Genomic DNA, 13616 nt, shown 5'->3' with positions numbered 1-13616 from the left:
TGATATAATCATATATATTCACGTACAGTTGCTTTCTTATCGTCCTGGAATGCAATCGCTTGAAAAATCATATTTTTATACGTATCTTCTGGACGTTCTGTATCGGTGGATGGACACGCCATGTCTAATACCAAGCAATTTTTACTTTGAAATGAATCTGTGAAAGCATGTTGCATTCTAGAAGAAATGGTAACTTTTTATCTATGTTAAGTGTTGGTGAAGGTCACAATACAATGGAGAATGTGTACCAGTCACCCTACCACCACCACTCACCCCATCAGCACCACTCACCACACCAGTCACACCACCTCTCACCGTACCACCACCACTCACCGTACCACCACCAGTCACACCACTCACCCCAGCAGCACCACTCATCCTACCACCACCACTCATCCTACCACCACCACTCACCGTACCACCACCAGTCACACCACTCAACCCAGCAGCACCACTCACCACACCAGTCACACCACCACTCATCCTACCACCACCACTCACCCCAGCAGCACCACTCACCACACTAGTCACACTACCACTCACCCCAGCAGCACCACGCACCCCACCAGTCACACCACCACTCACACCACCACTCACCCCAGCAGCACCACTCACCACACTACCACTCACCCCAGCAGCACCACTCACCACACCAGTCACACCACCACTCACCTCAGCAGCACCACTCACCACACTACCACTCACCCCAGCAGCACCACTCACCACACCAGTCACACCACCACTCACCCCAGCAGCACCACTCACCACACCAGTCACACCACCACTCACCCCAGCAGCACCACTCACCACACTACCACTCACCCCAGCAGCACCACTCACCACACCAGTCACACCACCACTCACCCCAGCAGCACCAATCACCCCGCCAGTCACACCACCATCACTCTCACGCCTACTCCCACTCCTCCCTTCCATAGCTTCCATACACTCACAAAGAACACAAATATAAATAAAATGACACATTCAGACACTTTCAACCTAACAAGACAAAAAGTGGGTTAAAGAAATTTACAATAAACAAGACAACACTATCACAATTCAATCAAATTCAATCCAACTATAACAACAATCTAAAATCCTCCCAAATTCTAGCTCTGTCTGCCTCTCGCTCACTGCGCCAAACAACACAGAGAAAGATGAATCACAATACATTATTTAAATACTGTACAGTAGGCCGCTCAACTAATTGAAGGTCTCGCGAGAGTGGCGCACAATGAAAAACAAACAAACAAAAAAAACCAGCATTTGCATGCAACGCCATTTCCTTCTGTTCCCGCTGACGCGAATCACGCCACTGACAACTCGCCATGTTTACAAATGTTACTCTTACTACTCGCCATGTTTACAAATGTTACTCTTACAGGGATTCGTGCCTTTCTGCATAACGTGAAATAAAAAAGGCAAAAAATGGCGAATCAAAAACAAGCGGCAGAGTTTTTTTGGCGGAGATATCTGCATAGGCCCCAGAGAGTTTAATGACCTTTATTTTACATTTTTGGAGAAACATTTGGAAATTTCCAAGCTATAAATAGCATAAATGAATTATTTTATTTACAGAAAGGTTTTGTTAATTTGCGTATTCTCCATATTCACGAGTCCCGCTAAGAGTCTGATGAAAGATACTAGAACATTTTATTCCTGTGTCACATTCCCAAACTGGAAACCTACGTGTTACCTAAAGGCAACATACAGGGCTAAGGGAGGGGTAGAGTCCTTCCTAAATGTATATGGCTCTCTCCTAGACTGCTGTACCCAACATGAACAGACATGAGATACAGGGACCTGCAGAATAACAGCTGGAGACTTTATGTTCTGTGCAGAGATTTCTCCCTTTCTGGGTGTGTGCGTTCCCGAGCTATCTTGTAAGTGTTATTTGTGGGAGAATCAGGGCCTCTAACAGAAATCGTGTGACCCGGGACAAACATTTTAAGCAGGGCCCCCCCGTGTCGGTGGTATTGCCCACCGCCACCCCCCATTTCACACCTCATGAGCCCCCTCTCTTCCCCCCCTCTTCCCATGTATTTCTCTCCCTTCTGTCTCACCCCATCTCACTCTCCCGCCTCACATGTATTTCTCTCCCCTGCTTCTCACTCTTACTCCCTCATTTCCTCACTCACTCCCTCTCTCCTCTCCCTCCATCAATTACCCCACGCTCACTCATTCCCTCCCTCCCACACAATTCCCCCCACAAGATATATACAAAAAAAAATTCCCACCCCCAAATACATAAAAAAAAAAATCCCCACCCCCAAATACATACAACCCCCCAAATGCATACAAAAAAACCACCTATCCAATACATATTTAAAAAAAATACATATAAATATATAAATAAATAAATAAATATATATATATATATATATATATATATATATATATATATATATATATATATATATATATATATATATATACTGTATACATACATACATACATACATGATATATATATATACACATATCTTACAGGGAATGTGTGTTGTGTGTGTGTGTGTTTGTGTGTGCCTACCTGTGACCCCCCTCGCCCTCGCAGATGACTACACATAGATATTTCTCTCCCACGTATGGTTGCTTTATTTAATCCTGTAAGTGCATTTCCTTTGGGCTGCAGTTTTTTAATAAATGTACTTTATTGTTTAAACAATTACATGCTATGGAGCTTGCGCTTCTGTTTGTTTTTTTTGTTCATTATATATATATATATATATATATATATATATATATATATATATACACACACACACATCAAAAAATTTCCCAACCCCCCCAATACATATAAAAAAAATACCCCAACCCCCCATACGCCAGTACCCTCTGTCCCCGCTGTTGGCGGCCCTGGGGAGAATCCACAATGCTGGGCGCCATTTTCCTCATAGGAAATACTATTTTGATTGTTTCTTGATTAATTGTGTATAATATGGTGTCAAAAGAGGATTTCCCAACAATATAAACATTCTAAGTATTTTTTAATGCATGCTGGGGGGAATTTTCCCTTATCCACTTCCAAATCCAGTTTAATCCATTTTCAAACCCAGTTTAATCCATTTCCAAGCCCAGTTGAAGGCCTCAGCCAGCACCAGTATAACGTTACCCGGAGGTGGCAGCTCTTTCATTTGCATTTCCAAATAACTTTGATTATGAGAACATTTCATTTGGAAAGATTCAAATGTGATAGATGACATTAATACTTCCAGCAGGATCGGGTGATATGAGGAGACGCTGTTATTATAATAACTTTATAGAGCACCTGGCAAATAATAATAATAAAAGCCAAAGTCCCTGACTGTGACAGGAAAGCGTTATCCCCCCCAGCACGTTATCCCCCCAGCATGCTGCGCTGCCTGAGCCATTTGTTGTTATAGTTTGAGGTAGAAATCTCCCTTTCTTCCATGGGAAGTGTATGGCCCTGGGGATGTGCTCGCTGTATTCTGTGTGCCCTGTGTACTATGTAACTGCCTCCCTCCTGCCATTTGTAATGTTCCTGTGATAGAGGGGGTAACCAGGCTATACAATAAAGGTTAAGTCCTCTGGTTAACCCTGGAACTGTGGTGTCCCTGGTAGCTCCATAAGCCAGGGACCAGGGATAATACATAATAAAGTGATCACTGCTTTTTTTCTGTTTTCATGTTCCCTTTTCCCTAGTACTGTGAGATTTCAAGGGTGTCAGTTTTAGGTGGGATATTTGGATAAAATTGCAATTATTTTGGTTGCAGGAGTTCGGGGACCGGAGCTACCGGTAGTACGTTAATTCTACCCGGCAAGCAGGCATGATCTGCTGTTACGCGGGTGGAATTACACCGTATCCCTCAGACTCCTGGTTTTCGAGCCCCAATATCTCAGTCCCATATCTTGTTTAGTTTTGAGTCTCCCCAAGGTCCCCCATGTTTCAAAATATGTTTTATGCATTTGATACTTTTATTACAAGGCTCTATACAGCCCGCCGGGGCATCTGCTTAAGGGCCAGCAAGTCTGCATAGTCTGTAGTTCAAAGAGGATGCGGGATGTTGAGAGGTGTCGGGGTGCTAAGTGGCTGGGGCAGGGCGTAGTACTGAGTCCGGACAACAGAGACCCCTTGCGGGGAGGACCCTCTGGTCTGCCAGACTTAGTGGAGCCTGCCCAGTAGGTGGCAATGGGTTGACCATGGGAAGTGGCAGAATGTCGGCATGTTTCCCATTGGTCAATTCATATGTCCCTCCCATAGGGCATCACGAGCCGGTTTGACACGCCCCCTCCTCTGACGTCAGCCCAGAAATGAGCCCCTGTTTCTATTGACTGGCGGGGAGGCATTCCCACGCTCTGATTGGTCGCTCCTCCTTCGTCCATGCTGAACATAGCTCAGCGGATGGTATGTAAGGAGAAGCCCCAGTCAGAGAACCAGACGATTTTGTGGCTTGAGTCAATGATGCTCATATGAATATTCCAAACAAACGTTACCCTACTGATCCTTCTCAATCTCTCTGCTGCCTTTGATACTGTTGATCACTCTCTTCTCCTTCATATTCTAAACTCTATTGGAATCTGAAACAAATCTCTATCCTGGTTCTCATCAGACCTCTCCCATCGCACATTCTCTGTCTCTATTTCTAGCATGTCTTTGTTTCCTGTTGATCTGTGTGTTTGTGTATCTCAGGGCTCTGTTCTGGGACCTCTCTTTCTCTCTCTACGCACAATCACTTGGAGACCTCATCAACTCCTTTGGCCTCAGATATCATCTATATGCAGAGGATACACAGATATATCTTTTCAGCCTAGCCTCACTCCTGTAATCGAGTCCCTAGTCTCAGATTTCCTCCTGGCTATATCCTCATGGATTGTGCTCTGCCGTCGTAACCTTAATGGGGGTCATGCACTAAGCGGCAAAAAAGTGCTTTCGGCGGGGTTTTAACTCGTCATGTTTTTTGCGTGTTGCCCTCGCAGTACTGTCCCGGCCAGCTTTATTCCACTGCGGCTGCTGCCGCAGTTTAAAAACAGCTACGGGCGGCGCGGCTATCTTCGTCCGTTTTCGGCTGGTTTTCCCGCGCCACTAGCGCTTATCTATTGAAGCGGCCGCCGCTTAGCCCGCTATGCGCCTGGCAAGCTTGAGAATAAAGCTGGCCGGGACAGTATGTAGGAATGCCCGAATCCATGGTGAATACCTGTGAGAGCAACATTTCCAAACATGACTAGTTGCCGGTGGCGAGACTGTCTGCCTGGCGAGAATGGCTCCCTGCTGAGATCAGCCTGCGGCAGAGAGATCCGCCACTATCTCTGCGCAAATATCGGCAAATAACATAAATGTTTTAATAAAATTTGTAGTCATAGTGTAGATGTGCAGGGGGTCTCTGGAGCTGAACCGTGTTGGTTTTGGGTCCGGGGACCCCCTGCTTCCCGAGATACAGGCCCCGTTATTTGTCCATTTGCCAGCAAAGTCCCTCTGTCCTCCGTTGCCACAAAAATACATTGCAAATAAATTCTGGTATCACTTAACCCCTTATGTATGGTAGGAGTACACCAGAACCCCTATACAGGTTCTGAGTGATCTGGGCATTACCTGGGTATCCCCCTTAACCTGGGGACCCCTTGACAAGTTCAGGGACACCTCACATCCCTATGCCCCATTTACCTTTCTTGTTTGTGCGGAAGCAGGGAATCCTAGCGGTGAGTTGTGCAAGCGTTTTCAAGGAGGGATTTTGTTTATTGATGTTTATTTGGTGATTGTTTTTTAGGTTGACCATTGACAACAATAGTGTTAAATCATGCCCATATTATATGGGCATGCTTTAAAACTGTGCCAATTAAGGGTAGCGGAGGTGGAGGGTGGGGTCCTTAGGTAGGGTGGGTGGTTAGCGGGAGAGGATGTGTTAATCCCTTAATTACTATAGCGGTTACTAATCGCTAAATTGATTAAGGGGTTAGGGGCCATTATATTGTATTTTTTATAGCATTGTTTCTGGCAACGGAGGACAAGGACGGTGATGAGGATGAGGACAGCCTTCATCCTGGCAGGCTGGCAGGGGTAAGTGCAAATTTTATTTACTTTATGCTGCTGGTTGAAGGTTTATTTTAAATTGGCAAATGCACTATTATCCATATCTGGATAATAGTAATTTTGCCCAATACTGTACTGTATGTGTTGGGGGGGAGATGGGTCTTTAAAACAGTGTATTGCACATTTAATTTTGTCGGCACAGGATTGGTACTGAAGGCCAGTGAGGACACCCAGGCACCCGCGGGGACCACCCGAGGACCCCTGTTGGGCTTTCTGACACCCACGGGGACCACATGGACATCCGCAGGGATCCCCCAAGGAAACCCAAGACCCCCATGGGGCCCGTGGACATCCATGGGGACCACCTGGAGGCCCCGGATACCCGCGGAGACCACCGGAGGACCCCCAGACATCCCGTGGGGCCCCAAGGCACCCACAGGAACCACCCGGAATCCCCCGCCGGCCTCTGGTATCATTACTGTGCAGATTTTTGTTTAATGCTTTTATGCACGTCTCAATCTCTTTTGCGCCAGCCTTTAGCTGGTGAAAAAAGATGGCGAGCTTTTATAGTACGATCAAGTTATCACTGTTTGTTGAATAGCTATTACTGGCAAAAAACAGCGGGTTTGCTATTTTTTGGCTTATTGTACAAGTTCTTTTTTTTATTACTGTTTATGGGTGATATAAAGCCATTTATCACCCTTTAAACCAGGGGTGGGGAACCTTTTTTCTGCCAAGGGCCATTTGGATATTTATAACATTGTTTGCGGGCCATACAGACACAGACAGGCAGGCAAACGGCAGGCACACAGCAGGCATGTAGGCACACAGAACCCCGCCTCCCTACCTCTGGTAGTTGCTGCTGCTGCTGGGGGGATCATATAGGGCGGATGCTGGGGCAAGTGCGGGGGTAACTGCTGGAGAAGAATGGGGGAAGTGCGGGGGGAGTACGGGAGAAATACGGTGGCTGCTGGGGATCGTGTAGGGCTGCCGGCGCCTCAAACCACCTCCTCCCTCCTCCTGATCAGGCGTGCGGCGACCGTTTTTTTTAAATTAGCGCGACCCCGGTTATAGCAGTTGCCTTAGCAGGGCCAGACCAAATTATTTCAAGGGCCATACACGGCCCTTGGGCCTGACGTTCCCCACCCCTGCTTTAAACCACGAGTCACATCTTTGTGAATAGGCCCCATCAAGTGTGCACTGGTAACATGTGTATAGGAGTCTCAGTATTTAAAAGTGGTAAGACCCTTTGGGTAGCCTCAAAGAGAATATATCAGCAATATTTACATACTATTTAGATAGTTATTTTGTTGGTAGGGGTAAATATGGCTGCTGTTAATAATGGTCAAGCCTGCCATGACCCCTTCCTCCCTTCCTGTCCATAATACTATTGTATTATGTGTTTATATATATATACACATACTTATACTCCTTGTTTTTCCATCCCTATACACCAATAGGGACCACAAAGTATCCACACACACTTTTAGTTGTGCTACTAACTCTCACATTTCCACACCCACCCACACCATTTATATCCACTCCCACTCCACACACACCTTTTGTAAAGCACTGTATATACTGTGGGCTCTCCATTAATTTTTAGTCACACTGATACACATACACACTCTTTCATCACTTGATTTCAGTAACCTTTTGACACCTCCAGCCATAAAACACATCCACACCGGGGGAAGGACCAGCACAGATAACATTCCAATAGACACTGTTTATAGTATAGCTTTTGCTTGCTTCATTCATTGTAACATCACCGGAAGAAGAGATCAGTGTATCTCGAAAGCTCGCACAAGTAAAAGCATTTCGTTAGCCACAGAACGGTATCATCTATTTATTTTTTGATTATTGAAGCTCGGCTAACACGGTACTGATACCACTACATATATATATATATATATATATATATATAGTGCTCGACAAATCTGGTCACCACAAGCATGCAGCCAGGTTCTGAGCCGTGAAGCCCATCCTTTCTTATCAATCCTGCAAAAGAGCAGGTAGAAATGTCCCATGCCCTCTCTTGCCAACCCTCCATCCCCCTTTTGTCTCCCCTCCCACCCCTCTGGCTCCTCCCTGGCCTCCCCTAGCCCCCCTAGTTTCCCTTGGACCCCCCCTTGTTTCCGATGGTCCCTCTATGGCCTCCCCTGGACACCTCCTGGTCTGCCATGCCCCCCCTGGCCTCCCCATGGCCTCCCATTGGAATACTCTGGCCTCCTGTGGGCTCCCCTGCCCCCCCACAACTCCCCTTGGCCCTCCCCTGGACCCTTCTGGTCTCCCCTGAACACCCTGGCTCACCCCTGGTCCTCCCTGTTCTCCCCCACCCACCCCTCTGGCCTCCCCTGGTCTCCACTGTTTTACCCATGCCCTTTGGCTCTCCTTTAGTCCCCCCTGGTATCCCCGGCCCCCCTGCCCATCCCTGGCATCCTTTGGCCTCCCAGGGTCTCACCTGGCTCCCCTGGCTCTCTCCTGGTCCCTCCTGGCCCTCTCAGCCCTACTTTAGTCTACCCCATCACCCCTGGTCTCTGCTAGCCTCCCCTGGTCTCCCATGCCCCCTTGTTTCCCCTGCCCCAACCCTTTTGTCTCCCCTTTCCCCCCTTGTGTCCCCTGCCCCCCTTGGTCCCTCTGGGTCTCCCATGCCCCCTCTTGTCTCCCTTGTTCTCCCCTGGTCCCCCTGAATCCCACTGCTCTCCTCTGGTCTCCCCCATCCCCCTGGCCTCCCCTGGTCTCCTCCTAGTCTCCCCTGGACCCCCTGATCTCCCCTGGATGCGCCACACCTTCCCCTGGAGCCTTCTTGTCCCCCCCATGGTCCCCCCTGGCACCACCTGGCCTCCCCTGGACCACCCCTGGTCTCCCATTGCTCCTCCATAGCCACCCCGGCCTCCCCTGGTCCCCCCATGTCTTCCCTGGTCCCCCCCTAGTTTATCATTTAAATAGAGAATATAAAATACTCTATAACTCCCCCCATAATCACCAGATTAATGCCCCCGCACATGTGTATTGAGGGGATTGTAAGGCCTGCATACTGTACGCTCCCCAGGTCCTCTTTATACTCCTGAGGGGGGAAATCATAAAGCGGATACGTACAAACACTGTATCCTCCAACATTTTATAGAACCAGGACTGTGTATTCTTACAGTTTACATATTTATATCTGTTACAACTGGAAATGAGCATGTATTATATTATAGAAAATCACTTTGTTATGATATGGTTATAATGTTCTTTCTTTCAACTGGGATTTGGAAAGTAAATGATCATTTTCTGAAGCTCTCCCCCCCGCCCAGATAAACATCTTCATCTGTGACACCTTCTGCTGCCTGTAACTCATCAACAGCCCTCCCCCTGTAACTCATCAACAGCCCTCCTCCCCCCCATGTCAGATTAATATGAACAGTGATAATTGTTACGGGAGAACAGAACTAATACCACAGATCAACTTGCCAGACAGAAACACAAGAGTTTATAAAATTAATTTTTGGAAAAAAGTATCCACAACTAACATATAAACAGACAACACACATACTCACAACTGGGGAAACTGGGGGTACCCTGCAGGTCTAGTCGCAGGGACCTCCCTAAGGAGATTTTTCCTTATATCCTGCACTGCAGTGCTTACAGGAACTGGTCTTTGACCTGACCAGTCTGGACCTCCTGCCTGGAACTGGTACAGGATCTGGCACTGCAGCTGGAATCCTCTCAGCCAAAAATGAGAACAAATAGGCAAAGCTGAGCTGAAGCTACCTAGAGGTTTCCCTTTCCACTATTACTGTTATACACTTAACCCACCATATTGCAACATTCAGGGCCAGGTGCTGCCTACCAGCCCAGCCCCTGATTGTTGGATAGAAAGGCAACATAAAAAGAGCAACATAAAGAGAGTGACATGGAAAGGTCGCAGAAAGCTCTGCAACTTCCCAACTGAACTTAAAGTTAACCCCACGTCCTTGAGATGCTGGGACCAGGCTAAGACATAATACATGGATATACATAATACAACTGTATTATGGACAGGTAATGGCAGGGTTCACCTTTATTGACAGCTGCCATATTTTCCCTACCGTCACAATAATCTTGTATCTTTCCTAACAAACAGAATCCATGTGCTTAGTTTTCTATCCCTCAATCCAGGAACACGTTAAGTTTTGTGTCACACGTCTGTATTGCGAGGAAACACAGACTGACTAAAAAGGCCGGTCAGAAAACAGGTTAACCTCTTGGTTGCCGTACTGCACATGAGGTTTAACTATTGCCTGACCTTATAGTGACAGTGACTGTCATACATACGCATAGACTCACAGGTTTGAACTATATTTCTGCACTAAAACTTGATGCACTAAAATAATTAATACATGATCTTAGAACAGAGGTCCCAAGATCTTCTCCCCCGTAGCGCGTCTCTCCTCCGATGGTCTAATAATCTGAATGCTTTCCTGGCTCTCTCAGTGAGTATAAGGAGGCGCTGGGTAAATCATTGCATTGACACTTCATGGGTTTTATTTAACAAAGTTGGACGATTGTGTAAGAAGGTAAAAAAAATCTAAACTGAGCCTCACGTTGCATTATATATTTGGTGCCGTGTGTGTGTTCCTTAGACTTCCTGTGACGAGATGTATGTGACAGACAGCACCTTCCTGTCAGTATGGAATTAGATATATTATATACATTCCCAGTCCTGGGCGAGTGAGAGACATTATCTCCTGCTCTGGTTCTGCTGTTACATCGGTAACTTCCCTCTGTACAATTACCTGTCTATAAACACAAACAAGGGAGCACATTTATTTCTAGCAGTTGTATATTTATTGTGTTACAGACACCCGCAGTGTAAGTGGCTCATTACATGATGAAGAAACTAATGTGGATGTGACAGCAACACAAAGTATTAACTAAAGTACAGTAATAAATCCAGCCAGAACCGTGGGGTCAGAGACTGGATCCCACTTCCAGAGGACTCGCAAAAGCAGCTACATAAAATGTGTTCAGTCCCAAAATAAGTCTGCGTCGCAATAAACGGGATACACTTCTTTATTAATAGGTCGCACTTTGCTCTGCACATGAGCGCGGAACCCGATCTCCTCTACAAAACGAAAGTCTGTGACATAGACACTATGTTATGAGGCTCCCAAAGGGTTAATGCAGTGTAGGAGCCCCTGACATACTCTCCTTAACTTGGTGTTCCCCTGGATTAGTAGGAAGGCTTGTGCTGTGGGGTAGCACAGGCTAAAGAACCTGCAGATTATTGTCGAAAAGTCTTCTACACCATAGGGAAAGAAGAAGAGGTAGAGTTCTGTTATGCAAAGAGACATGGAGAGGACAACAAGCAGTATCATGGTCCTGGCTGCTCTGGAATGAACCTGTAACCGGGGAATGCTGAAGTCTGATGTCTTCTGCTTCATCCTCCAGACGTGTCCCCAGAGAGAAGTCAGTGTGAGCCCAATTGAAATGAGGGATAGCAGGAAGGGCAAACAGCATCCTAGCACGGTCACAATGACTATGTCAGAGAGATTAAAAGCAGGTGTTTCACTGACCGCACTGCAGTTGGCTGTGAGACTGTGGGTGTTATTTTCCTGGCAATCTATTTGATGGCAAGTCCACAGTGATGGGACACTTATAATAAAGGATCCCACGGCTGACATCAGCAGCAGCTTCTGCAACACAGAAGAAACCCATAGCTTCACTCGGAGGAAGAGACGATGCATGAAGTTGGAAATTTTGATGCAGTAGTAGACACAGAGCCAGGCAGTGAGCCAGAAGCTTAAGCAAATTAGAAACCTCCCAAGAAAATTCTGAGCTGAGCAGATCTCACTGTAGAACCGGATGTGAGACTGGACAAGGAGCAGGACCAATTTTGTATTTATAGTACAAAGCACGGCTAAATTAGACAGTCCCATACTAAGTAGGATTAGATCATATAGATTCAGGCTGATATCTTTTCTCCAGTTTCTGTAGCTCACAGCCATAATACACAAGTTGAAGATGGTGCCTGCTATGGTTTCAATTGTACTGATGGTTAACACCAATATTTGAACCCAAGTCAGCATATTGCTCTTCTGCGTGTGTTACTGCTCTTCCTCTCTGATGTATGAGTGTTACACCTGATGCCTCGGTATCTGACTGGCACATGGGGCAGAGCCGGGATAAACTAAACGTGTGTGCAAAGCACATGCAAATGTCCTGGTGTCTTCTTTCTGTGTTCCCGATCCTGTATATGAGAGCTCTCTGGTCACATCTCTGTCACCAAACCTTTATTTGGGCTGTATCAGTCATTCTCCTGAATTTAGAATTAAAATGTGCTTCCGGCTTCAGAGAAAATTGAAATCAGAAAGTTTAATGAACTTGTCATTTTAATTTTTGGAGCAACATTTGGAGGATCCCAACCCATAAATAGCATACATTAGTTATTTTATTTACAGCAATGTTTTACACATATATATTTTCCACATTCACGTGTCCCGCTAATAGTCTAATGAAAGATATTAAAACAGTTTATTTATTGGTTACATTCCCAATCTGGACACCTAAGTGTTACCTAAAGGTTATATACAGGGCTAAGGGAGGGGCAGCGTAAATTCTAAATGTATATAGCTCTCACCTTGACCGCTGCGCCCAACATGAACAGACCTATGAGATATAGGGACTTACATTATAACATGGGTGTAATTATTTAACACAGTGAGAAGCCAAACAGCCGGAGACTTTTAATGTTCTCTGCAGAGATTTTTCCCTTTCTAGGTGTGTGCGTTCACAAGCTATCTTCCTGAAATGTTATTTGTGGCAACGTACACAATGCTGGCCGCCATTGTCCTCCTAGGAAATACTGTTTTGGTGGCTTCTTGGTAATTTTGAACAATATGGTTTCTAAGGAGCATTTTCAACAATATAAACATTCTAAGTATTTTTTCATTCTTCTTTTAGGGAATTTTCCCTGAACCCCTTCCAAACCCAGTTTTATCCATTTCCAAACCCAGTTTTATCCCTTTCCAAACCCAGTTTTATCCATTTGCAAGTCCAGTTTTACCCATTTCCAAGCCCAGTTGAAGGCCTCACTCAGTACCAGTATAACGTTACCCGGAGGTGGCAGCTCTGTGACTTTCATTTGCATTTCCAAATAACTTTGATGAAGAGAACATTTTATTTGGAAAGATTCAAATGTGATAGATGACATTAATACTTCCAGCAGGATCGGGTGATATGAGGAGATGCAGTTATTATAATAATTTTATAGAGCACCTGACAAATACAAAGAGTCTGAAATACGGGAATACCTGAAGAAAAAGAAAAGAAAAAGAAGCGCATGCTCCATAGCGTGACTGTAGACGGACGTTCACAGAGGTACACAATTTGGAGACTTTATAAGGTGAAATTATAATAGGCTTTATTGTGCCTTTTCCTTTTTATCAGGAAATCATCCAAACACAGGGGGGGGGGGGGACAAAGCTTCTATTCACTTGGGAGTATTTCTAGTGAAATCCTATGCAATTAATTCACATCTCCCTTAGTAAAGCATATCTCGCAGCCCCAAAACATATAGCATGAAATAAGCAGATATAAGCAGTCTCTTAATAATGAAAGTCTTGTCTCTGCCCCCTACCTGGCCTCCCCTAGCCCCCCTG

The 13616-nt window shown here is 45.7% G+C and overlaps 1 protein-coding gene across 1 annotated transcript; it reads right to left on the bottom strand.

Annotated features, from left to right (window-relative positions):
- Nucleotides 1-11114: 11114 nt before the first annotated feature.
- On the bottom strand, nt 11115-12044 carry LOC142462911 (taste receptor type 2 member 40-like). Its single transcript, XM_075565127.1, has one exon. It carries the CDS (start codon nt 12042-12044, stop codon nt 11115-11117), a length of 930 nt encoding a protein of 309 aa, XP_075421242.1.
- Nucleotides 12045-13616: the final 1572 nt, after the last annotated feature.

The sequence above is a fragment of the Ascaphus truei genome, chromosome 11 (assembly GCF_040206685.1).
Source record: "Ascaphus truei isolate aAscTru1 chromosome 11, aAscTru1.hap1, whole genome shotgun sequence".
NCBI classification, from domain to species: Eukaryota; Metazoa; Chordata; class Amphibia; order Anura; family Ascaphidae; genus Ascaphus; species Ascaphus truei.
This window is presented reverse-complemented; position numbering and strand designations above follow the sequence as displayed.

Excerpts from the sequence above, each read along its gene's own strand:
- LOC142462911 (XM_075565127.1), bottom strand. The coding sequence starts at position 12,044 with ATGCTGACTTGGGTTCAAATATTGGTGTTAACCATCAGTACAATTGAA.